Here is a 26086-nt window from a genome sequence, read left to right on the forward strand (position 1 = left end):
TATTCCACCATATTTCTATCATGAAACAAAGGAGCCTGATCTATTCTGAGGGATGGATTCCCTGACATGGCAACCTAAGCTGAGACCAACGGAAGTTTAGATTTAACTAAGAAAAAGAGTGGGAAATGTAGGCCTTTCAGGCAGAACACAATGTGTGTTCTGTGTAGGAGAAAACTGATGAGTAGGAGGAGCATTGTAGCCACAAAAACAGTATGGAACATGCCATACTGAACCTGCAGGAGGACAATGTTTTGGTGCTATCTTAAGGTGTAAAGGGAAGCACATGCTCAGAGCTTTAACCACCTGTCAGGCCCTCTTCTGACCACACCTTTCCCATAGCCCTTCACCTACTGCCTACAAAGTATTCAGGGGGAGACCTGTCTTTCACAAGTCATGAATGCTATGGGTGAGGATGGAGGTCTCTGCTCCTATAGAAGAGGTTGCAGGCCAGTGGCAGAGAAGCCTAAAGGAGTCTTCCCATTTGTGCGGGTCCTGTGGGCTCCCTTCAGAAAAAGAATGGTGAGACAGACTTCCTTAGAAGATCCTCTCTATTTCTCCCTTTTCTTAGCTTCTGTGGGATGGAGGTGGTACCTGTGGGGATAAGCAGAAGACAGGGAAGCCAGGAAGCTAGAAGTAGGTAAGATCCAGGTCTGGTTTTGCCTACATGGCAGGGACAGTCCAGAACAGGAAGAAAGTTCTGCTATGAACTTCAAAAGGCTGGTCAGCATCTCCAGTGGACATCTCCTCAGTAAGGATGGAGAAAAAGCACTTTGTGTGAGAAGATAACCAGAGGCCTAACCCATACAGGAGTAAGTGGGCTTGTGGACATTGTGTGGTTTATCTCAGTCACTTCACTCCCACTGGAAAGGAACTGGGCTCCCTTTGCTGACTGAGAATGAATCCACCAGTTACTCCTTGAGAGTTCAGGTGGGTTGATAATCCAGGCCAGGAGAGGTTCCTGATGGAAATAGGCTTGAACAGGACTCAAGTCCAGCTGGGACTAAGGAGGAAAGGGGCAACTCTTTCCTCTGCTTAGCCTGCCAGTATCCTCTACAAGATAGGAGTCTGGCTGGTAGTTGGAAGAAAACTGAAGTGAAAAACCTGAATTCCATAGGGTCTGAACAGCCAGTAAGTCCACTACATTCCACTCCCCCTCTGCTGGCATCTTCATCTTGATCCTGGTGGGCTCCAGGAAGAAAACCTGAATCCCTTCTCTCCTTCAGGTCCCATAGAAGGTAGAGGCACTGCCAGAATCAGAGTATGGGACCAGCATGTGGAGGGGGTTCACAAACCCATAGTAGGCTAAAAGCACCTGTTCTCACCAAGGCAGGTGAGGCAAGGTGGTCCAGGGGCAGAGCTAGCCTGGAAACAAACAGCTTCTGGAAAATGTCAGAGCAGGGAAGATCTTTCGAGTATTCTTTGAGAATGTGTGAGGGAATCCTGGCCCTCAGGGATGCTCACTCCATAGGGATTCCATATGCAAAGTCCATGCAACAGGGAGCCATTGAGATTTCATAAAGGAAAGATGTAATGTCCCTGGGTGATGTCTCTGAGGAATGGAGGATTAAGTCTTCTAGAGAGTGGAGAGGAAATCCTCTGCATGTGCAAGTCCACAGGAAGGGAAGCCTCAGGCAGCACATGTCTCAGTCTACACAGGCACACATTTCTCCATTTGTGCTTAGTACTCACAAGTGGGCAGTAACTTAGGTATGGGGGTACATGAAAGTAGGGAATATCTTATGACCACATTCTTGGGTCAGGGTAAAGCTCCTTGTTGGAAAAGCTAAGACAGCCATTTGGGAATACCAAGGAAGCAGGTGTTATAAAGGTCTGGGATCCTCACAGGATAATCATGAGGAGGGTCACAGCCAGGACAGCAATTTGAGCAGCACAAAGGCAGCTGTGGAGGAAGGCAGGGGAGTCTGCACCAAGAGCAGGTACTTCAAGGGAAAGATCCTAGACTTCTCCACATTCCAGAGCAGCCATAGCCTATGACTGCTTTGCCACTGTCTTTCACCAAACTTCGACCTGCCTTCCTATAGGCAGGTCTTCCAAGATGCACTTTCCAGTTCTTTTCCGCAAGCTGTGGAGGCCCTGTCATGCCCTGCCCCCACCGCCACTGCATTGTTGGGTCCTCAGCTTCTCCAATACTCCAGTCCAACTATCGCACCCTCCTCCCCTTCCTTCTACTCCTCTCCCCATACCTTATGGAGGTATATTCAATATTGCCCACAGGACTCTCAGATAAATTTAGTGTCTGCTTAATTCTCCTCCTCAACTCCATTCTCCTACCCAATCAAATGTAAGCTCAAAAAATAAAAATAAAAGGGGCCCATCTGTCTTGTTCACAAGCTATATTTTCAAGACCTAAAATGACATTCAAAAGATAAGCATGAAATGACTTGCCTCTACTTCTCTGCCAGACATTGTACTGGGTACTTCAGCCACTTTAACCCACTGAGGACTAATATTTCCAATCTCACGGGTGAGAAACTAAATATGCATTTTAAGCAAAGTTGGTATTTATGTATGTAACCCCCCTTTATTTTGCATAGATGATAGCAGATGCTATCATCTGAATCCCTGCCCCCTCCCTTAAAAAAAAAATTTGAGGGAGCTATAGTCTCCTACATTCAAGGGTTGTACATGGGTGGGAGACTACACATTCACACTCCCCACGGTTGTGGGAGACAGCAGCTAGGCAATGAAGTCCCTGCTTCCCTATCTGGGTGCACCTCCTTGGCCTGGATCGCCTTTCTGTGGAGTGGTGATGATGTTGGTTTTTTTGGAGTTCAGGGTCCTTGGGTTCACTCTGGGAAAGGTTTCATCAGAGCTCCCCTTTCAGCGGCACACGGCGAGATTCTTCACGAGACAGAGACTCAGTTAGTTATATTTAAAGAGGAAGTTTATTAGAAAGAGACAGGAGAGGAAAAGACACTTGCAGAGGTGCAAGTGGGCAGGGAGAGCTGCCCCAAAAAGGACGGTTTGCAGACAGAGACCTGATGGTAGCAGGCAGGTGGCCTTAGAAGAGCGGGCTCCACTGAGGGAGGTCAGTGCAGAGAAGTCCCAGCATGGTACAGGTCACGGGCAGGCAGGAGGCTGCTGCCCTGCAGAGGGGGAGAGTGGGTAGCAACAAGAACCTGCATAGGCACATGTGGGCAGAGGACTGCTGCCCCATGCTGGTGCAGAGACTGCCCTGCCATGGAGAGCTTCTCTTTGGGAGGGCCCACTCCTGTAAGGCTAGGTTTGTAGACTTTAATTAGAAAGACCAGTGATTCCCTAATGAGCTTCATCTCCCAGTCCTTATCTTTTACCTTTTGGGTCTGAGCTTCAGACACAGCCCCCAATACCCAATAGTCTGTTATCTGCTGGGACCACCACAGACATCCTGGCATCCAGGCTTTGGTGCCTGAGGACCTTGATTTTGTGGCTGTGTTAATTGCTAAGCTAGCCCCTTCTGTTATAGGGGAGGAAGAGAGGGACACCACTGAACCTCCAAATCTGCCTGCTCTAAATAGCTTCTGCCATCTGCCACATCAAGACAAAACATATAAGACTTTAATGAAAAGGGACTTTAATACAGTTGAGTATACAATACGGAAGACAATATAATTTCTAAATCAAACACCTGAAGTTACCCATCCCTTCTTGGGGAAAAGTCTGCCCCAAAGGGATTGGTCCAAAACAAGGCCTGAAAGCCCACTACAAGCTCTTCTGGCCAGGATCCATAGAAATGGGTTAGAAATGGCCAGACAAGTCTGGGAGGAAAAGAGCAAAATCAAAATCAGTATAAACACTGCCATAGTGAACCTCCGCACGGGTCTCTCACCTACATCACTTTCAACCAGTCCAGGGCCAAGAAACAAGCAGTTTCTTCACATGCTGCCTGCTCCACGTAGCTTCCTCAGGTCTTCTTCTGGCTCTCAGCCTGCTTCCTTCTTTTTTCCTCTGCTCAGCTCCACCCTCTTTCTGGGTGGGGCAGGGACCTTAGAACTTCCGCTTTTCCTGGGGACCACCCTATTGCTAAACTAGCCCCTTCTACCCATCCTCCTTATGTGAAATCAATATTGTGAGGCCCCCCTTGCATTCTTTCCTCCATCAGTTAAGTTAGCGTTTGACCAGGCTCTCCATAGCTTAACCGGGGAGGTCTTCCTCTCAGTCTTTCAGTTTCTGCCAACGCTCAGAGTTCTTGTCCAGCAGCGCGCATAACAATTTTTCTTTCATCCTGAGTTCCCAGTTCTATGATTCCAGCCAAGACCATGTCTTCCTGGAATTTAACTCTCCGCTAATACTATCAAAGCATAGCCTCCAGGTAGGAGCCGCCCTCTCCGTGTGGAAATGTTAGAGCTTAGTAGCTCAGAACACAGATTACTGGAAATGTTAGAGCTTAGTAACACAGATTACTGGAAATGTTAGAGCTTAGTAGCTCAGAACACAGATTACTGACAAAAAATTAATGCCGTATTTTTCATGCGGCCACGCCTTCACTCACAGTTGAAACCTCACTCTTGAGCTCCTTCTGCATTCCCCTCCAAGCCACAAGCGGAAGGGGCTGGGCTTGCTCTGTGCCTGTTAGGGGCGAGAAGCTGCTAGGTGAGCTTTATGGGGATGTCTGGTGTTCTTGCCCTCTTCCGCTTCTTAGATATCACACTCCAATCAACGTTGGAGAAGTCCTTTTAAAACTCGTTCATGTTGGTTTCAGAATTTTGTTGCTAAATGATGTGGTGTAGCTGAGAGGACCGTAACTGTTTTGTTATTTCACTTCGCCAGAGGTATTGCAGGGGGCCGCCATCTTGAGCAGACGTGAATCATGGGGGCCGCCATGTTGCTCGAGAAGACGGGTATTTCCGGTTCCGGCGGTGGGTTGGTCGTCCTTTTCTTCGACAGGGCCGCGGCGGGAGCGGCGGTGCAGTTCATCTCTCTGACCTATCCAAGTTCATCCTAGTCGCTGCGGCGACTACCGAAGCCTCCGTCGCAATGACTGAACAGATGACCCTTCGTGGAACCCTCAAGGGCCACAATGGTTGGGTAACTCAGATCGCCACCACTCCACAGTTTCCAGACATGATACTGTCTGCTTCGCGAGGTACGAACTGAGGTGCAGGGCCGAGAATGGAATGGTGGGGGGGTAGCGAGAGGCTTGCGCTAGTCTCGTGTCTGTACCTGTGCCGCGATTCATTGTACCTGGAAAATTCCGTCCAGTATGTGAGTTAGGGCCGCAGACCCATGCTTAGGCCTCATCCGGAGTGGGCCCGCGCGGCGTCCTCTCTGCAGACTTAGGGACAGATTAGCCCACGTCGACCGGGACTGTTGCGGATTTGGAGGCATTTTTAATCACTCACCTGCCTCCCTGCATGGTGTGCCGGGGAGCCCAAGAGTCGGGTGGAGCGGTGATGATCCCAACATGCCATCTGAGTGCCCATGCTGAGACCCAGAGGCTGTTTCTGAGCTGCCGCCCGGCCCTCTGCTCCGTGTAATAATAGATTGTAGATTGTTTGAACTGCAGTCATGTCTGGCACTTGTTAATATTGAGTGGAAGCCGTTTCAGTAAAATACTTATTTAGTTTCACTAAATAAATAAATTTTATTTTCAGTGAAGGGGCATATAAAGCCACTTTCTTGTTGATAATTTCACCACTTACGGTAACCTAAGTGGTAGCATGAAACCCAGTTTATCGCACCCCGGCTGCAATGCTTATGTACTAGAGGGGCATAGGTGAGCACATGTTGAATGGGTTTGAATCTTAAAGGGCACTTACCATCGCAGTAAAACTCACAGGGTAGTTCTTAACTCTGCTTGCCTCTTTATTTTGGAATAGTCGATTAATTGCCTTTTACTAATAATATTATGCAGTTCCCTTCCCCTCTTATGTGTCCTTAACCCATGACCATGAGGGTCCCTGGATTATTCAGTGGGCAAATAAAATAGACTGGAATTCCTAACTGGGTTTCCTTTTCTGTTTTACCTCCCATTAGACAAGACCATCATTATGTGGAAGCTCACCAGGGATGAGACCAACTATGGCATCCCACAGCGTGCTCTTCGTGGTCACTCCCACTTCGTTAGTGATGTAGTCATCTCCTCAGATGGCCAGTTTGCCCTCTCAGGCTCCTGGGATGGAACCCTGCGCCTCTGGGATCTCACAACGCAAGTAGCTGTTCACTTAGCTCTGGGGCCTTGGGAAGGAAGCTGGGTTTAATTAGTTGTGCAGAATTGCTGAGGCTTGCTCTAGTTAAGCAGTTTTTGTTTTGTTAAGGTAGTCCCTCTGGAAGGTGAAAAATATAAGACAGGTTTTGTTTTGTGGCTCTGTCTTTGAATGAGGTATACTAAAGAATCCTGGTGATGACAAGATGACATTGTCAGCTGATCCCCACATGGGAATGAGGACATGTCCTGCAATTCTGAAAGGATTCACTGACATTCTCAGTGGAGGGCCTGCTGACCTGCTGTGTTCTGGTTTATATGACTAATGCCACTCATTGGTATAGAACAGGCCAGGGAACCGCCTGGAAGAAGGCTTGCGAAGTTCTGTCTAGAGTGACCAAGTCCTTTCTCTTAGGGGCACCACCACCCGCCGATTTGTAGGCCATACCAAGGACGTTCTGAGTGTGGCCTTCTCCTCTGACAACCGGCAGATTGTCTCTGGCTCCCGAGATAAGACCATCAAGTTATGGAATACCCTGGGTGTATGTAAATACACTGTGCAGGTAAAGTAAAAGCGCATGTTGAAACTTCTTTCCCATCTTTACCTTTGCCCTTACTTGGTGATTGTATGTTTCGCCTGGAATCTAAAGATGTTTTGGTGCTCTTAAAGATTTGGGTTCTGTATGTGAATACACCCCATATAGCTGAGGGTGTGGGGTCATAGGATTTCTTGGTACAAGGCGGTTTCTCCATATTCCCTTTCTGTGTTGTAGGATGAGAGCCACTCGGAATGGGTTTCTTGCGTCCGCTTCTCACCCAACAGCAGCAATCCTATCATAGTCTCTTGTGGCTGGGACAAGCTGGTCAAGGTGAGCTTGAAGCTGAGGTATGGAGGCTGTACTGACCGGGATGTGTTCTCATTGTCTTCCATATGGTCATGGGTTCCCATTTGGAAAGTTTTGTCCCTTGATTTACCTTTTCTCTCTTGCTACTTTCTCAGTACAGGTCATTGGTTTTTGGTGTTTTGTCTAATTTAGCTAGTCAGCACACTTACTTGTCTATAAGGGCCAAAACAAGTTCCTTGACCTGTTATGATATTAAAATTTAAAAAGATGGGCCCTCCTGGTGGCGCAGCGGGTTAAAGCATAGCACTGAGACACAAAAGCCACTTTCACATGAGTTCGATCCCCGCCTGCCCAGGAGGTGACCACATGGCGTGGCAGACCTCTCCTGACCCAACCACTGCTCCCCTCAGCAGTGTACTTCGTCCATCTGCCTGTTCTGCTCCCCGCTTTGTCTCTGGTGAATCCTCTCACCCTCCGCATCTCTGGCCGGTACCCCAGTTCTGTATGCACAAACAAATAAAAATAAAAATCTTAAAAAAAAAAGTTGCCCCTTAAAATTTTTTTAAAAGACTACTATAGCCAGTAATGCTGTTAATTAAGCAAGGTGATGGGCCTTTGTGTTTCACTTGCTTTCTTAATCTAGTGGGTCAGGTATTTTAACTATGGACTCTGCCCTCAAACTTAGGTGTGGAACCTGGCAAATTGTAAACTGAAGACAAATCACATTGGCCACACGGGCTACCTGAACACTGTGACTGTCTCTCCAGATGGATCCTTGTGTGCTTCTGGAGGCAAGGTATTCAAGGGCAGGGGTCTTCTCTGGTGGGGAAAAGGGTGGGGGTGGGCATTGGGCAACGTGTCTTCAGAAAGAAACTTAAATGACATGGTGATCCAAAAATAGGTATTTCTGAAGGTCACTATGACAGTAGTATCAGTGTGGGATACTATTCCAGAGAAAAAGATCAAAGTTGGTTTCTTAAAGCTAATGATGTGATTAGAGCTTGTCCTCCCTCTCTTTCATAGAGTTGAAGTGTCAAACATTAAAGGACAGTAGATATAAACATTGTTATTTTGGAATAATTTTTCCTAGGAGTTAGGATGCTTTTGGAGTGTTTGGGAAATTAATGAATGAAAACAGTATTGAGATGGGGGAAGGGGTCATCAACTGCTGTGATAGAAGACATTGCCCCAACTCACCTTCCTTGTCTTCTCAGGATGGCCAGGCCATGCTGTGGGACCTCAATGAAGGCAAACACCTTTATACTCTGGATGGTGGAGACATCATCAATGCCCTGTGCTTCAGCCCCAACCGCTACTGGCTTTGTGCTGCCACAGGCCCCAGCATCAAGATCTGGGTGAGTGTAGGCAGCAGTGAGGCTGCTAAACTCTGCTAACCCTAGCAATGTTTTGATTTCTTCATATATCATCTGACTCGCTGCTGGGATTTGAGCTGCTTAGATGAATGCTCTCAGGCTGTCAGTAGAAACCCAGGAATAGTGAGTTAAAATTAATTAGTGTTGGCATTTGCGTGGTTTACAACTTAAGCATGGTTGAAGTTTTGGTCTAGAAAAATTTTGCTGGATAGGAGACATTCCCTGCATGTTTTTAGGCATTTAGCATCCTTGATATTCCCCACTAGATGCCTGTAGCAAACTCTTAGAAATGAATCCAAAATAACTCTAGCTAGGCAATCCCAAATGTGCCCTATGGAGTACATACTGTATACCCTGATGAGAATCACTTATAAAAAGGGGGTTTTTGGAGGGGATATGTTAGTCCTTGGTGTTGCTTTTAAGTGTCAGAAGTGTTAAACATTAATAGTGTCTATAACCCTAAGTTTTCCCTTTCCCCAGGATTTGGAGGGCAAGATCATTGTAGATGAACTGAAACAAGAAGTTATTAGTACCAGCAGCAAGGCAGAACCACCCCAGTGTACCTCTCTGGCCTGGTCTGCTGATGGCCAGGTAAGTACTTCTATGCCATGATGGTTTTCAGCTTTTCTGTCTTCCCTGATTTGTTCTTGATTATCTGGTCTGCTAGCTATAAGATCAGTGGCCTTAACTTAAATGACCTATAAGATCAGTGGCTTTAACTTAAATGACAAAATTAGGTGGGTTGATTAGGAAGATCTCTAGTGAAGCATCAAAAGGAAAGTTGTATTCCTAGAGGGCAGTAGCTACTTTATTTTGTTAACTTGACAAACTGATTTTTTAAAGAACCAGGTGATCAAAAGAGTGGGTATCTTACTTAATATAATATATATATCACATCGCTGTGGGGTGGTAGGGCAGGCTATAAGTTCCGAGCCTCTGACCTGATCTATCACTATCATTTCTCCCTTGCAGACACTGTTTGCTGGCTACACGGACAACCTGGTGCGAGTCTGGCAGGTGACCATCGGCACCCGCTAAAAATATATGGCAGAGTAAATAGAAATAAATTGGTTTTCTGGCTCTAAGCGTGCTTCTCTGATAAAGCAAAAATGCTCCTTCCTATAATAATGCTGCTTACAAGTTTAAAAGAAGTCTAACAGTGCAGTAAAATGCACACTGACCGGCAAGGCAGAAGGAAAAGGCTTTATTTGGAGAGAAGTGGGTGGGAGACTGCCTGTGTTTTCCTATACAGTTGGGCCAACATCAGGTGTGACTTATGGGAAGATACAGGATGGTTGACCAAGTTCGCTTGTTAAGTTTTTATGTATTGGGTAAAATGTCTGGACACCCTGAAAGTTGTTCTCAAGCAAAAGGGACTGATTAAAGTACTTACAGACCAATTCAGTCTTCTAAGGTCTGACTCTAACACATGACAGGTCATTTCCAAAGTTTAAGATTATATACAATTGAGAAGACTCAGAACCTCGCCGTTTAGGGTGTATATCTACATTTAAAGTGGTCTATGTTAAAAAAAAAATAGGTGTTCTTAAACATTAAGGCTAAGTGACTACTTTTTCTAATACTTGGACATTGTATGACATGGCCTGTGGCATCAATGAAAATGGTCAGCTGTCTAGAATAGCCAAGACGACTGGTAGCAGCTATGAACCCCCTACTTAAATGGATAATGGCAATGAGGTGTCTACTAGTGACAGTAATAAACTTTAGAAAAGGCATTGTCCTAGGCCCTGTAATTGTGAGCCTGTGTTGTGAAAATAGTTGGGGTATCCAGTCCTAGGACCTTGGAGCAGTAATAGAAGGCAGCAAATTCCAATCTGTTGAAACAGGATTGTGTCTGTTCCACCAGGTGTGACATATCTCATTTACTAGAAGGCCCTGACCCCCAAATTACACCCTGTTGTTTTAAAAGGATGACCTCCAAAAAGAAGCAAATAAACTTTATTTCCACAACACAACCCATCCTCCCTTTCCCCCAGGAACATAAATTGACCTCAGCCACCAGAGCAGAGGACAAAAGCTGATAAATGACAGAAGGCAAGGAGTTACTAGAAAAATAGATTATACCCAAAGCTCTCCTCTCAGGGATGCAAACCCCTGCACCCAGGCTCCTATTCAGGGCACACCAAATGGAGGGTCAACTAATGGCATGTGAAGAGGCTAGGAATTGACAAAACTCCACTGCAAGAGGGAAGGTCCTGGCAGTGAAAAGACTTGGGGGGTAAGGTGGGGTGAGCTTTGCTCCTAGATAGTGCTAGGAAAATGGAGGAAATAATTTATTGGGTGGTGTAATGGTATGTAGTTTCAATCATGTCGACCATTCCAGATCTCACTGAAGCTAAATTCTGGCCGGTCTGTGGAGGTAGAAATTGGGGATGGAAGGAAAGCTGAATCCCTCCTACTTCCCCAGGAGAGTAGACTTCCTTTATAACCCAGCTTTACCCTTTTGCCCAGCCTGCCTTCCTCCTGGCCCCAGAGGCTTCCAAATCCCTTAGTTGAAATGTGCATCAGAAAACAGAATTGGAATGGGGGCTGTCATGAGTCTCATTCAAACCCTCTGTCTTAGAACTGACATAAGAGAAACGGGGGTAGGGAAAGGAAGTTTAGTAATATCACAATCTCCCCTTTGCCCATTCTCAAACTCAGACCCCTGGGTAGACAGAGGGAAGAGCAGAAAGCTGTTGTCATCAGGGACCCATGCAGGCCTGTTGGGTAGATGCAGGTGAGAAGGCCAAGCTGGAGGCCAGGAGGTGTCTTTAGGCTCCTAAAGGTAAAAGCAGGGGGCCTAGGTCAAGGAGGGGGGGTAGGAAGCAACAAAGTAACAAACAGTGGGAGAAGCCTTTGAGCCCCCAAACTCAGGCCACCTTCCACCACCACCCACCCCCCAAGTGCTGACTAGAGGGGCCCTTGCAGGTGGCAGGATGATCAAGGGCAGAGTTTGATGCGGGTACCCTTAGAGAGCACCCGGAAGAAAGGGAAGACGCGCTCGCCCAGAAAGGCAGCTGAGAAGGTATGCACGTGGGCCAGAGTCTCTGCATTGTAGAAGCCCAGGCGCCCGGCCTCATAGTCCAGGTACACTCCAAAGCGCCGTGGTTTCTCACTTGGGCTCAGCAGCGTTTGCTCCGTTGAACTCTGTGCCTGATAGCGTTTGCCATTGGTGCCCACACACCACACTTCCCGCTGGAGTAAGGGCTGCTGGGGCAGATGGAGCCGGCGGCGGCGATGATGATGGCGTGAGGAGCTGGCATCCCCACTGCCCACAGAGGACCCCCCCGAGCCCACCTTCTCCTTATGATGGGTTGATTCACGGGCGGCGCCCACCGCCCAACCCCGCCGCCCACCCACCTCTACCTCCCAGTAGTGCCGGCCAGAGCGAAAGCCCTGGGCCCCCAGTACACAGCAGTCAGCTGAGAAGCGCTTGGGATGATCAGCAACCTCCTGCCGCCGCTCTGCCAGGCGAACCCCCCGGCGGTCAGGGGACAGCATCAGGGCAGGGTGAGCCGTGTCGGGGTCCAATGTCAGGTCCACTTGGGAGGAGGGAGGACAAATATACCAGGCCTGGAACAACTGGTCCCCTTGAGCTGCCAAAATTGAGGCTGGGCCTTTCTTGCTATCTTTCCCTTTGGCCCATTCTCCCCCACCCAGCCTGTCCTCAGCTTCCCAATCTCCTTACTAGAGGCCAGGCTCAGGTTCCTATGAACTTTACCTCCTCCCCCACTCACTTCCAAGGACACCAGTTGATCTTCCCTCTGGCTCCTAGCTGTTCCAGTCCCCCATACACAGACTCTAGAAGCTACTCTTCCCTTGAAGTCCCAGGTGACCCACCTCTATCCTGGTCCATCCCAACCTCATTCTTCCCCCAGGACTCAACTTCTCTGAAAATCCATTATCAGATTTGGGACAGAAAAGGAAGGATAAAGGATGATGCATACACGTCACCTCCCTACCTCGGGCAGCCTGACAGAACATCCGGCTCATTTTTCTCACGATGGCATCAGTCAGGAAGTCATGGCTATGGGGTTGACACGGGTCAGGGGACCAGACCTCTGGGGGTTGCAGTTGTACTTCTTCACACCTAGAGAAGGGGACCGGGCAGGGGGTGGGACCAGGATATTCCCAGAGGGGAGAGCAGAAGCTGAGGGGAAGGAGAAGAGGGTCCAGGAAGCAGAAACTCGGGTCCTGGGGAAGGAAGGAGAGGAGCGGGATACCCAAGAGAGGCAGGGATGGGAGACCAGATACCAATGGGTCACAAAGGATAAAGGGTGGGAACACACCTATTGAAAGTCTCCTTGATGTCCTGAGAATAACAAAAAGGGAGAGGGGGAAAAAGAGACAAAGAAAGAGTCAGCTGCACAGGGACCGTTCCTTTCTCCCAATCTGATTCCAGCCAGAGAAAAGACGGCACTTGAATAGGGAGAAAGAAAGACACCCTCATAGCACTCAATAAATGTGCATCCATCTGAGTAATTCCTATACCTCAGCAAGCCTAACTCCTCTCATTCTGCTAAGAGCCCACTACCAGAATTTTCGACCCCAGTAAAAGAATATTCACAGTATGATTTGGTCACTTTTTAAAAGATGTCACTGACAAGATTCTTCAGCCCTCATTTAAAACTCTTCTATAACTCACCCTTTATTTTCAGTGAGCATGATCATCACATGCCCACCTCATTTGGCATTAAGTCTATCTATAGCCTCAAAAAATCTTGGTCTTCAGGTTCTATCATTGTGGGTTACTTCCAGTGAGAAGAGAAGCAGTTCTTAACAGGTGGTGGTGAACACTGCCTGACAGACCAAACAAGGATTCTGGGGGGTAGACAGGGAAGGTGCTGCTCACCTGGAGCAATCGCAGGCCGCCCTGCTGGCTCCGCTCCTGGGCCTCAGCCAGCAGGCGGCTCAGCTGGGCAGCCTGTTCTGCAAGGCGGCTAGCTGCTGCTCCTGCACGCCCCAGCTGGGCTTCATGCATCTCTCTGAGGCGTCGTTCCAGCCCTGCCTGCTCTTCGGCCAGAAACCTTGTCAGTCGCCCAAACTCTGAGGCCACAGCTGCCAGTTCGGACTTCATCTGGCTCTGGGATAATGCAAAGGGTATTGAGGATAGCACCTCAACACACAGAAACAAACCTCCAATTTTGCAACCTCTGTCCCTCAATCCAAAAAATGGAGCCCCACATACCCCAATTCCAGGAAAGGCCTGGGAATGGCAAGAAGCCCTTTCCTTGCAGACACCGCTCTCCCCACACATTGATTCCAAACTCACCAACCTCTCTTCTGCCTGCAACACAACTTCAACCTGGGTATCTAACTTGACCCATTTCTCATGTCTAAGCTAAAATATTTCTTTAGAGAGAATATCTCCACATAACTCATTTTATCTCTTCATGGCGTATATTTTAAACTGAAATGTTATGTGTACATTAAATTATTTTTTAACATCCTTTCCCCCCTCTGCACCATAAGTTTCTTACCAACAGGGCAGAGTATATTTATTTGCCACAGGGTCTTCAGACCATGAAACAGCACCAACCACAGAGTAGGTACTTGGTAAAATAAAATTAAGTAAATTCGGGAATCAAGATATGAAGTTAGGGTCCTACTATAACACTAGAGACCTTGGAAAAGGGAGACCTCTTTCCACTCAGGTGAGGAGTTGGCCAGTTTTTTCTGCAAAGGGCCAGATAATATTTTCACTTTACCAGTTAAGAGGCAAAATCAAGGATGTTATTATATAGGTACATCTACAGATAATCAAAGAAAACCTCTGCCCACTCCCAACCATTTGTCTGGACTGCGTGATAATGGAGGGTGATTGTGTTTTGGTTTGGTTTGGTTTGGTTTTGGTTTGGACTGTCTGGATTATCAGACAGTCCTGGGACAAAGAGTGACAGGCCAAAGTGGAAAAGAAAGTCCTAGCTAATCACATGGGTGAAGGAAATAGTTTCATTCTCTGTCTCTCAGTGACACTCAGATCCTGGATACCACTGTACCCCGGAAGTGTCAACTTACAGAGTTAGCTGGAGGCAAGAGGATTCCCCAGTTCCCAGACTCAGATTGCATCATCAGTACCTGGCAGTAGCCAGCAATAAAGTCCCAAATGTGTATGTGATAATTTGGGCCCTAGGAAGTGGTAAGGTCCAGACACTGACTAGGGAGAATTGGAGAGTGTGGAGAAGAGGTTGGACAGAAGGTATGTCTTAACTTCATTACCAAAGCTCACAGAGTCAGACTACTTCAGTACCTACTTGTTTTACAAAAACAGGGAGTGGGTGAGGGTTGGGAATTAAGGAGGAATATATACATAAAATTCTCCTTGGAGAGGGGTAAGTAACAATAAAAAAGACTAAGAAACTCTAGAAGATGTTTAGCCCCTACGCTAACATTCACTAATTTCTCTCCTCCATAAAATACACTGGCCCTCTCTCATGTGTGCAGTATCTCTGCCTACCACATGCCATCTATTCGGGGCCCTAGGTCTTCTCTGATGACTATTATGTGGACTCTACCTTGCTTCCTGTGCGCTCTGTGCTATCTAACATGGTGGGCTCAGCTGTATGAAGCACCAGTTCTAGGAGTAATTATCTGGGGTGGTAAACCTGTGCTACAGCTTTGGGCCCAGCACCCAACTTGTCCCATCCAGGCCTGTTGTCATTCCTTTTGGAATCTAAGGAGTATGTCTCCTGATTCTCTAAGATCCATCTTTCCCAGGCCTGGCTGTTCCCTCTTCAGAGGATCTAGTCACCATCTTTCCTATTCTAACTACAGAGCCAGTCAGCCCCTATTAAGGCATTTACCAACCTTCAGTTCCGTCACCCGCCTCTCCTCCTTGGCTTTCATCTTCTGCACAGCCTCTAGGTGCTTCCTCAGCGGTTCCACATGCCCCTGCAGTTTGGCCTGACGAAACAGGAAAAAGGTTCATGTTCTAGGCTGAGATGCCCCTGCCCTCAGAGCCCATCTCCCCTATCTTCCCTGCAGTGGGCTGCAGTTCAAAGTCTGTTCGTCACCACAGATATCAAATGAGTATCGTGCTCCCCCCCTCCCCCTTAATTCAGATGACAACAAATGTCTCTGATCCTCATATGTAGGCCTATGCATGAACAGAAGCGCTGGGTGTGCTGTTTCCAAGGTGGGGTTCGTATGACTAGAGACCCACATTCAGTTAACTGACTACAATACTAACCTCCACATTGCCAGCTTCTTCTGTAACCCCAAAGAACATACAAAAAACTATTATAGTATTTCCTAGTCATATGTGTGCCTCCTCCACAACACAGAAACTCCTGGGAAGGAACCCCACTTATTTTAATATCTATTGTTTGTCTCTGTTCACCTGCTTTCTCTCCTGTTCAATTTCCATTTGCTTGGTAAATGGAAAACAAGTCATCTCCTCCTAAGGTGTTTTTCTTGTTAAGACTTATTTATTTATGCATACAAGCACAGGGGTAGAGACCAGAAGGACAGGTGTGAGAGGATTCACCAGAGAGAGAGGGGAACAGAACAGGCAGATTGAATGAAACACTGCTGAGGAGGAGCAAGTCAGCTCCCTGGCGGCAGTGGTGGTAGATAGCTTCATAGTGCTGCGCTTGAACCTCCTGCACCACCAGGGGAGCCCCTCCTCCTAAGATTTTAATTGTCACAGTTTAAATGTACTTGAGCTCTGTGTTCCAATCATTTGTAAGTCTTCTAATGGGCTGTTAGAGAGACCAGAATGTAAGAACCTCTATCTATATGCTCTTTTCTTTTCTATGTCTTCTACTCCTACCTTTCTCACTCTTTTTCCAGAAAGGGAATGCAGTGTAAAAGAGTTCAAGCCTACTCTCTGATCTGAATATGACATGAGACAAGCCATAATTGCAGTTTCCTCATTTTAAAATGGGAATTGGGAATAACAGAATCTACACCTTATGGTCTCTATGCTCAGCAGTGCCTGGGATGTAGCTGAAGAACAGTAATGGTTACTTACAATTCTAGGTCTTAAGCTGCCAAAGATAGCCTGATAATGACCCTTGAACTAAAGAGGTTACTGACCCAGAATAGAACAAGTAGTACCACACAGGATAAAAAAAACACAGTAATGAGAAGATCACAATCAATCCATTACATAAAAATAGCATAAGCTACACAACTTTTGCCTTTTGATATCATTTTCAACCGCATCTACTTACGTAGTCCAAAAATTTCAACTCTACTACTTCAGAATACTTAGATTTCTCATTAAGTATTTTTCCTAAATTGTGAACAAAAACATCATAAGACCATCCAAACACAATACTACTGTCTGAAAAGATTTCCAAAGACATTCAACTTTTTAGCTTGATCTATGGATTATTTGTCAATAGCTATTCAATCAAAAAAAATTCTACGAAACAACACTTCGCCAAGCTAGTGCTATATACATACCCAAACGTAATAAACTGCTCACTTATAAAATAGCTGGTAAGTTAGAAAGGGAATCATTCAAATTAATTCTATGTAATAAGCGTTCTATATGTACATTATTTATCAGTTAAACATCAGATTTCTGTCTATGTGGCCTCCCCGAACTGCAGCACCTTATTGGTCTATTCAGTAGATGTGGCTAACACAAATTAAAATCCAGCTTCACAAGTTCTTGGGAAGAGTCCAACAGGGGGAGGGTAGAAGGAATGGAATGCACATGCAGAGTCCACCTCAGGATTCGGTTAATAAAGTACACATTGTGTGATGGGGACACTTGGTTAAGAATCCAAAGGAGGGCCTTCTCCCTGGTGGTGCAGGGGTTACAGCACAACACTATGGAGCTATTCTCAGCCACTGAGGCTCGCGTTTGATTCCACCCAGCCAGAGAAGTGACCTGCTTGGCGCAGCAGACCTCTCTTGTCTCGCCTGCTGCTCCCCTCAGCAGTGGATTTCAGAGTGGAGAACCTGTTCTGTTCTCCACTGTGTCTCTGATAAAGCCTTTCACCCCCCACACCTCTGGCTTGTATCACAGTCCTTGTATGCATAAATAAATAAATGTATTTTTTCAATCAAAAGAATATCAAAGAGAAGGACAATAACACTTGCAACTTCCCTAATAATGCAAAAACTAGCAGACAGGCAATATTATCAATTCAATGATTCCCTTACTAGGCTGGGTTCTCTAAAGATACTCCCCCCACCACTAATTCAGAATCTCTACTGGTAAACCCACTGTAGTTTTGATGTAATGCAGACAATCAGCCAGGGTTGACAACCACTGTGTGGAAGCAGCAGTTATTTGTCATGAGGGGATTTAGGTTTGTCTTAACTATACCATTCATAGTTGAGAAGCCCCCTATAATTGGGTAATACCCAACAGGGGTTACTCTAGAAGTCGATAGGTGTAAAAACTCAAGTCATAAAACATAAAAAGCTCTGCACAAATCACAAAGAAGATGCTACCCTCTCCTCTGGTCCCATGGCATCAAACCTATCGGGGCATCTACTAAGTAGTGCTATTTGTACTGACTGTCTCACAAACAGATCTCCCTCACCTATGTCCAAATTCTCAGAAGTAGAGGTAGCTATTAACCAAACTAGAATCAAGTCTCCAAGAAAACTCACGTCAGAAAAGGCAAATAAATGAACAAATAACATCCAAATGGTTGGTAATGGTATATAAACAGGGGGATGGGAGGGGGCTTCATAACCAAATCCTTCACTTACTAGTCACTATGTGGATTGGTGTATTTTACTTAAATCTGTTTCCCAATCTGTAAAATGGCAATAAAAACTACACTGAACTTACTACATTGCTTTGAGTTTTAAGTGAAAAGTGCTTAATACAGTGCCTGGTGTACATAGTAAGTATTCAATAATCATTAACTCTTAATCCTGGAGAAGTTAATGATAAAAGATATTCAGACTTACCCAAATGGTTAGGTGCAGAAGCAGGTTATCTGACTAAAAAGTCCCTCCCTTTAAAACAAAAATCCCCAGAAGTATCTCTGATCATACACCTCAGACTGCAGACATGACAGAGTCCTCAGGGTATAGATAAGTTGTATCATGGGTTGGAAGCAACCAGTAGAAGGCAAGTGCATCTGGGCCTGGCTGTCAAAGTCCTCTCAGCTCCTGTTTCTCAAGCCCTTCTTTGTTATACTAGGTCCTAACTTCTTTTCATCTCGAATGGCCTCAGTCATGGATAAAGGTATGACTCACAAGAAAATGAGACTGGTGGTAGAGCTCTAAGGGACTGTCACCTGCACAGTGGCAGAGTAAACTAGAAGTGGTTTTTCCCCCAGAAGGAAGTTTGAGACAAATCACTGGCTTTGCCTGATTTCCTTTGAGGAAGCCAGTCTTCTCTGATCTTCAATATATCTGCTTTATCTGTATACAGGGTCCTTCTCATTCTAAACCCACCTTGGTGCCAGAAAGTGCTTAAGAGAATCAGCTCACCAGTACCTGAAGCTCTTTGGGGGGTAAAAACTTCCCAGTTCCTCTTACTTCCTCTCCACCCCACTAAACTCCCATCTTCTACTTCTCTCACCTTGTACTCCTGCACCACCTCCTCCAATGGCACCACACTGTGCTGTTTGTGGCTCCGGGATTCTCTGCACACGACACAGATGGCCTCTTCGTCCACCTCGCAGAAGAGCTTCAGGGCTTCTTGGTGTTTGGGACAAATGCCCTGATCGTTTCCACGACTCCCTCGACTAGGAGTTGGGTGCATCTGCCGGATCACCTGGACCATGTTGGCCAGCTGCAGGTTGGGGCGGAAGCTCCGCCTGGGAAAGCTCTTTCGGCACTGAGGGCAGGTGAAACACCTCCGAGGGGCTGGAGGCGGAGGCAGTGGGGTGACGGGGTCTAGCTCTTCTTCCTCATCCTCCTCCAGCACTTCCTCCTCATCCTCCTCATCTTCCCCCCTCAGGTCCTCCTCCATGTCCCCCAAGTAGTAGTCCAGATCTTCCTCTTCGTCCTCCTCCTCCCACACGTAGTCCATGTTGTCCCAGTTGGACCCGCCCATTCCACTGGTCCAGAACACACCCTCCTCTTCTTCCTCCACCTCCTCCTCCATGTCGCCCTCATAGTCTTCATCCCGCATGGGGGTGTCCCACCCACCACCGGCCCCCACAGCCTCCACTTCTTCCTCCTCTCCGTCCTCCTCCTCCTCCTCCCGGTCTAACTCGTCCCTGTCCTCTTCATCCTCCCCTCCCCACAACTGGGTTACACACACTCGGCAGAAGTTGTGCCCGCAGCCGATGGACACCGGGTCCGTGAAGTAATCGAGGCAGATGGCGCACACTGCCTCCTCCTGAAGGGTCTGCACAGGGTTGGGTGCCATGGCAACGGCAGCCATCTTAGTGTCCACTCAGCCAGTGTAGACGGGCAGTGCGAGGGGGTGGGGGGCCGGGGGGCTTCCCTCTCAGGCGCCCTGACGACCCGGCCCCACCCCCAGCCCTGCCTTCCCACACTGGCCTCACGCGCAGCCAGAAACGTCCTACCGACAACCCACCCGTCCACAGATTTTCCTACTCCCGCGACAACCGTGTCTCTGCAAGGGGAGGGGACAGAGCTATTCGCTACCGCCAAGTCCCTCAGAAGGCCCTGAGTGCAAATCTGCCCCAACGCTCCCTTGGCTTCCTCCCCCGCCCCTCCTCACTTCCTGGCTCCGCCTCCTCACTTCCGGCGCCCCTCAATACTTCCGGCGCCGCGAGGCACCCAAACTTGGGAGTTCCCTCCGCAGTAGCGCTAGGCGTCCTTTTACCCCCACCCCTTCCACCCGCCCCGGCTGCTGGACGACAGGAAACGGCGGAAGACGCTCTAGCAGATCCTTGGGAACAGGGGGGAGGGCTAGAATGACGGAGGCCTACGTCTGGGTGATGCGGGGGAGCGGGGAACCGCAGAGGAAACAGAAGAACCGGCCTTCCCCATCCCTCGCCACTGAACATAAACTTCGGGCGACAGTAGAAGCGCTTGGTGGCCGTCCGTCCTCAAAACTACCACCGCATCGGCCTAACACCATCCTACGGGCCGAACTCACAGGACTGCCAGGGACTCACACCGGAAGCGGAGGGGCGGGCCCGCGTGAGCGTTTAAGTACTTCCGGCCCTTCTAGGCCGAGGACTTTGTTGTTTGAGGACCCGGAGCTTCCTCAAGACAGCTCTGGGGCGGGATGGGCGGCATGGGGCAGGGCTGCTAGGGTGGGAACAGAGGCCCTCCCCCACATCCTGCGGTGGCTGGCCTTTCCACGCCGGATTTAGAAACTGTCGTCTGGTCACTGTCGCACCGTTTAGATGAGCTCTCTTAACTGCCCGTCACTAAAGGAATGCTTTCCTGAACACTTTCTCCTAAAGGTGTATTCTTAAGCGAAAAAAGCGAGGTGCTCACTGTATACTAGGGTAGGTTGTGAAGTGTATTTGATGTCTTTATTCGCCTTAATACAGAGTAATATATCAGCTGTCAGTTTTGTGATAGTGGAGTTAATGTTAAAGCGACTAGAATGTCACGACATAAGTACGTAAGGTTTAGCTGCCCGCTGTCACCATCAAATTGTCTATCTCTGAAAGAATAGTGGTGGAGTTCTCTGGGGAAACTGAGGGTCCGGAGTGGCAAGCGTACTTTTGCACATGTCTACCGTCTTGAATTTTGAACCAACCCAATGTGTTCTTTGTGAGGGGAGATAATTTTTGGTGTGTGCCGCTGACCATTCAGCAAACTTGTGAGCCACGCACGCGCCGCGCCCCCGCCGTCTTGAGGTGTATTTTCATGGAGTGCCTGCGCGAGAGCAGTAGCTCGGCTTGGGTTTGCGTTATTGGCTTTACCTGGAAGAATTCTACCCGGGAATGTAAAACAGTACTAGTTAAGATATCGCTGTAGTATCCAGAGCCTCTCTGCCAAATAACATGTGCGGAAGAAATAATAATGACGTTTTTGAAGAATACCTTGCTTGCTTAAAACAAAACAAAACACTGCGAAGTTACAGGACCGTAAAGTTACAAATAGAATCCCCAGTGAGTGATGGCCGCCGCGCGATCTCCGGACGCGGGGCATACAGGATTTACCCCTCTGGAAGCGCCCTCTTCTCAGGGAAACTTCAAGCGTGCGCGTGCTTCCTAAAAGGGGTGGTCCCCACGCTTCCTAAACATTAACCCTCCCAGGTGCCCTGGGCGGTGCGGGAAACTGTCGGCCTCGCTGAGGCTGAGAAGTGCTGCCACAGACCTGACAACTGCTTGGCGCGCCGGGTCAGGGAGCACCTTCCGGGCCGCGGCTCTGCTGAGTCAGCCCTATTCCTGGAGCGGGTATATAGTCTCGGCGGCATCAGCCAACCCCAGCCAAGGCGTTTCCGTAGTGTAGTGGTTATCACGTTCGCCTCACACGCGAAAGGTCCCCGGTTCGAAACCGGGCGGAAACAGGTTTTTTTTTTTTTTTTTCCCCCAATCTAGTTCTCATCTAATCGCTTTTTCCCGCCTGGGAGGAAAGTGAGCTGTCACGAGAAAGGAAGGTCCTGCGAGTGTGCGTATCTCTGTTTTGGAGAGACAGGCAGTGAGGCGACACATCAGAGCCACCGCCGCAGCAGGCCTTGTAAATTTTGGCGGTGTAAGTCAGTTCTCGAACCTTAGCTGATCACAGTCTTCCCCATGGAAGCCCCCAGGGTCGCTTCTGCAAAGTAGAATGCGGCATCGCCTTCGGATCCCCTAAAGTTAGTGAAAATGACAGAACCAAGGAGAGTAAGCACACCCTAATACTTGTGTCGTTTTTTATTTTATTTCGGTGTTCCCAAAATCCTGAGGATGAAGCTTGGTCTCCTGAGAGGCAAAAGGACATACCAGAGTTGCCCGGCTAGCTCAGTCGGTAGAGCATGAGACTCTTAATCTCAGGGTCGTGGGTTCGAGCCCCACGTTGGGCGGCAGTACTTTTGGAAAACAAGCTAGCAGGGGGCTTTTAATCAGAAACGTTGTATTTCTCCCTGCCCGGAAAGGAAAGATCTGTAGCATCCGGGATGGTGGGCGCCTGAAACTATAGAGCTCACAGTCGAGAGGGAGGCCTAACCTAAGAGCTCTCCTCGCCTCTAGGGGAGTAACTTAGACTTGAGCACCTATTTAATAGGCTACTGGTCTAGCTGTCCCTAAAAGGCTGGGAGAGCTCCGCTGAGAAGATCGCTGTCTGACAACACGAATCATCAGCCACCCTACCAAGTGATTATAGTGGTCAGATCTCCGTTTCATCTGCTTGCCCTCGATTTCGATTTCCCATTGAGAAAGAGGGTTTCGGTAACTATAGGCCCTTATTTTCAGTATATTCTCTTAATGCTCAGTTTTAAAACTACTTTTTGTGACATGCTGCTCCACACACACCAACCTCCACATGTCCCCTCCTCATTAATGTGAAAATACCATTATTTTGCAAAACATCCTAATTTAAACATCCACAATTTACTGGTATCACAAAATTCTTCCTTAACTTGAAATTCATTCCTTTATGTTAACTGTTTCCCTAGACCGAAAATTCGACTTGTTTTCTATTTTCCAGCTGCAGAGATCTCCCTTGCATGCATATCAGATATAAAAGAAGTCTGTTCACCATATATAAAAAAAGAAAACTTGCTAAATGGAGAATGACCTTAACATCACCTTCTATCTCAGAAGTGTGTGAATGAGAGAGGTAGAGGATTTAGTATGACACTCTAGGACAATGGTCCAGAATGGCCTTGGTCAGTTTGTAAAATAGGCTGTTTCTAATATAGCCCTAGTTCAAGTGTTTGTTTGGGGGGGGGGGGGTTACTGTTATTGTAGTCTTAGTGTTTTATCTTGTGACACAAACTGATGCTTGAAATAGCAATTTTGATATTTTGTATTACACAAATACTTGCAGTTTCGTTTGCAAATTGTGATTTCAGGTTTATTTTCTCCCATCTTTAGTAGGACTAGAAAACACTACTAAAATGTCTTTTTCATTAGTGGGAAGCTGAAGCAGACAGTTTGTTTTCCTGGCCTCCTAATAAGACCTCACCACCCCAAGATACTTGGTATGGTGATACTGAGGCTTGAGGCTGCAAGGGGAAGGAGTTTATACTTCCTGCAGGCCCCTAGTGACCACCTGGAACTAGACTGGGACACAGGGATCTCCCAGCCAGAGCCCTGATAGAGAAGAGTCTTCCACCTCATGGACCCAAGAATCCTTACTCAGCAGTACTCAGCCTCTTTTCTACCTGAATCAGCATCAGCTGCGTGAAAAGCATAATGTAATGTTAAACAACCACTAGTATTCCTAACTGTGCTTAAATGTAGGTGCACATGTAATCTGCTTTAGGCTTCATATCAGTTCTGGACATTGGATGCTAGGATTGATGAATTCTATTTTTATTAAATACTTAAAATATTTCACTTTATTTTCAAAAGTTAGTAAAATTTTCAGTTTTATTTAAATACCATTAACTTAAAATTTACATTTATTTCTTTCAAACCCATCCACTTTTTATTACTTTAGTTTCTTTTCATTTCTACAAGTAAATCACTTAAAGTTAACCATCTGGTATGTCAATTTTTTTCTCCAAAAGGTGAATAGATAATTTTGCACAATTTAGAAGAAACATGATTATTTTGAAAACATGTAAAATTCTGTAATTTTCTTTTGCTTACTTATATCGAATTTCCATTTTGACAAGAATATATATACTCAGCTTGTATATTTTAAAAGCGATTTGCATTTCATTAATCCTTTAGATTTTACAGTCAACAAAAAACAAATTAAGAGACCATTTGGACCCTCGGTTTGTCTCCCTAGATGAGAAATAATGAGAAGTGGTTTCCAGTTTGAAGCCTCCAAAACCTTTTTCTCTCCTGAGAGACCCACTGCTTTCATTCATTTCCTTTTAAAGTTGTATGCATTTTTTTTTCATTGCTAGGTGTGACAGATTCCACCATTAACAGGTGGCACTCTGCAGTCTGATAAACAACTATTATTGATAGCTACATGAGTACAGGGATTTCACCACTAAACGGATTCAAGGACTCTTTCCAGGCAAACATTGTTGAGAGACCTGTGCTAGGCTGTTTTGTAGGATTATAAAGTATATAATTGGCCACATAGGCATCCGTTTCCGTAGTGTAGTGGTTATCACGTTCGCCTAACACGCGAAAGGTCCCCGGTTCGAAACCGGGCGGAAACAAAAGGTTGTTTTTCATCCGTCATAACGTACATATGCACGTGTGTGTTTATGTAAGCGTGTTTCATTATCGTTTAGGCCATATTCCTATCTTTTCCAATCTATTAGGTAGTTCGTTCACCCATTGCGTTCCAGGTCAGGCCTGTAGGTATTGTAGTACAAGAAGGTGGTTTATGTCATTTAACCTGCATTCAACGAACTCACAGTCCCAGCCATTCAAAATGCAAGAGGAGGAAATGCCATGCAAGACAAAGAAATAAGAAACTTGTTTCAAAAGACTGAGGAAGCTTCCCAGGAGTCTTGATGCTTTGGGGGATCTTATCTCTCCCAAGGCTTGCTTTTTTATCACAGGAGACAAAGGAATTTCCTGCCCTGGGGCAGCTGGTACCTGCTGTGGCCAGGTAGCCAATTTATGAAGCCAACGCAATCCAGTTGTAAACTGATGGTTGCTCAGAATATTTTTGATATTATGATTATACAAAAAAGAGAGGTCATAACAAAAGCTTGAAATGTTTTCAATGGAGAGAAAATGAAAGGTGCAAACTTTTAATTCCATGGCAGTGCCAAAGTACCTGACTCCCCCATTTCAGAGTACTCTCAGGTAACAGTTTAAAGTACTGAGTTCACATAGAGGGTTCTATTTTAATTGTAGCTTTGCTAGATCTGTAACAAGAAGACCAGAGTTGGGGCCACCTGCCACCACCAAATGCCAATAAAGTGGAGACTGGAATTGAAGCTTTAAGGGGGGAGGAGGGTTATACCCTAAAGAAACCACCTTAACATTTCATTTCCAGCTGCCTGTTTGGGTTTTTTAAGATTTTTTTTTTTTTTTATCCAGTTGCCTTTTTATAGTGAGTTGAACAAAGACAGTTCAGCAGGCATGGAGTTCCCACACAGCCAAGAGATTGTGATATGCAGCCCCAGAGCTCCTTATCAACCTCCTGGATGCCTGGCCTCCCTCCAGTCCCAGTATGCTGAGTCTGGTCTTCAGACAGCACTGGCTCCCTGCACTCCTCCAGACCTGTCCTTGGGCTGAAAAATTATCTCAGAGAAGACAGGCCTTTAACAATATGTGTGTGCAGATTTCCTACTATACCAGCATAGTGTCTCACCCTATCTCCTCTCCCTCCATAACCACTAACAGATCAAGCTGCTTCAGCAAGAGCAAGTTCTATCCCAAGGCCAGGGAGGTGACCCACATGGCACAGCAGACCTCTCCTGTCCCGCCCACTGTCTGTGCAGTGTACTTGGTCAGTTGGCTTGTTCTGTTCCCCACTCTGTCTCTGGTGAAGCCTCTCACCGCCCCTGTACCTCTGGCCTGTATGCACAAATAAATAAATCTTTAAAGAATTGTATTAGGGCATTATTATAATTAGAATAATGTATTGAGACATTAATACTATGATAATGGTATGAAATCCCAAGAAACTATCAGTCAGCATCATTTTCTCTCTTCCACTATTTACCTTCATCACTTCCCATGCCACTTGCCATGAACTGGGCCTTTACTATCCACCAGGCACTGTTTTAGTGCGCATCTGTCAGCTCATTTCATCCTTGCAACAAACATTCGGTGTGCAACTACTGAAAGAAAATTTCATGT

General features: G+C 46.8%; 3 protein-coding genes and 3 non-coding genes across 6 annotated transcripts in view; 5 read left to right on the forward strand and 1 right to left on the reverse strand.

The window, feature by feature from the left end:
• Positions 1-26086, forward strand: part of TRIM7 (tripartite motif containing 7) — a 58362-nt gene that overhangs the window by 9859 nt on the left and 22417 nt on the right. Inside the window, exons 3-13 of the mRNA XM_012733268.1 lie at positions 4643-4691; positions 4888-5086; positions 5977-6148; positions 6561-6708; positions 6919-7014; positions 7676-7786; positions 8205-8345; positions 8844-8954; positions 9336-9380; positions 20762-20831; positions 21938-22045. Coding sequence (XP_012588722.1) covers positions 4643-4691; positions 4888-5086; positions 5977-6148; positions 6561-6708; positions 6919-7014; positions 7676-7786; positions 8205-8345; positions 8844-8954; positions 9336-9380; positions 20762-20831; positions 21938-22045 — 1250 coding nt within the window. The remainder of the gene's footprint in view (positions 1-4642; positions 4692-4887; positions 5087-5976; positions 6149-6560; positions 6709-6918; positions 7015-7675; positions 7787-8204; positions 8346-8843; positions 8955-9335; positions 9381-20761; positions 20832-21937; positions 22046-26086) is intronic.
• Positions 4912-9763, forward strand: GNB2L1 (guanine nucleotide binding protein (G protein), beta polypeptide 2-like 1). Its single transcript, XM_012733292.1, has 8 exons — positions 4912-5086; positions 5977-6148; positions 6561-6708; positions 6919-7014; positions 7676-7786; positions 8205-8345; positions 8844-8954; positions 9336-9763. Exons 1-8 carry the CDS (start codon positions 4978-4980, stop codon positions 9399-9401), a joined length of 954 nt encoding a protein of 317 aa, XP_012588746.1. The 5' UTR covers positions 4912-4977; the 3' UTR covers positions 9402-9763.
• TRIM41 (tripartite motif containing 41) lies at positions 10309-20715 on the reverse strand. The gene is made up of 6 exons (XM_004693868.2): positions 18865-20715; positions 15174-15269; positions 13219-13449; positions 12656-12678; positions 12329-12456; positions 10309-11908 (listed from the first exon to the last, which is right to left on the reverse strand). The coding sequence occupies exons 1-6, from the start codon at positions 19672-19674 to the stop codon at positions 11307-11309; spliced, it is 1890 nt and encodes a 629-aa protein (XP_004693925.1). The 5' UTR covers positions 19675-20715; the 3' UTR covers positions 10309-11306.
• Positions 21657-21729, forward strand: TRNAV-CAC. Its single transcript has one exon. It is a non-coding gene; the product is annotated as a tRNA-Val (tRNA).
• TRNAK-CUU lies at positions 22152-22224 on the forward strand. The gene has a single exon. It is a non-coding gene; the product is annotated as a tRNA-Lys (tRNA).
• On the forward strand, positions 24414-24486 carry TRNAV-AAC. The gene has a single exon. It is a non-coding gene; the product is annotated as a tRNA-Val (tRNA).

Source organism: Condylura cristata, unplaced genomic scaffold, assembly GCF_000260355.1.
Source record: "Condylura cristata isolate star-nosed mole 26May11 unplaced genomic scaffold, ConCri1.0 scaffold00040, whole genome shotgun sequence".
Taxonomy (NCBI): Eukaryota; Metazoa; Chordata; class Mammalia; order Eulipotyphla; family Talpidae; genus Condylura; species Condylura cristata.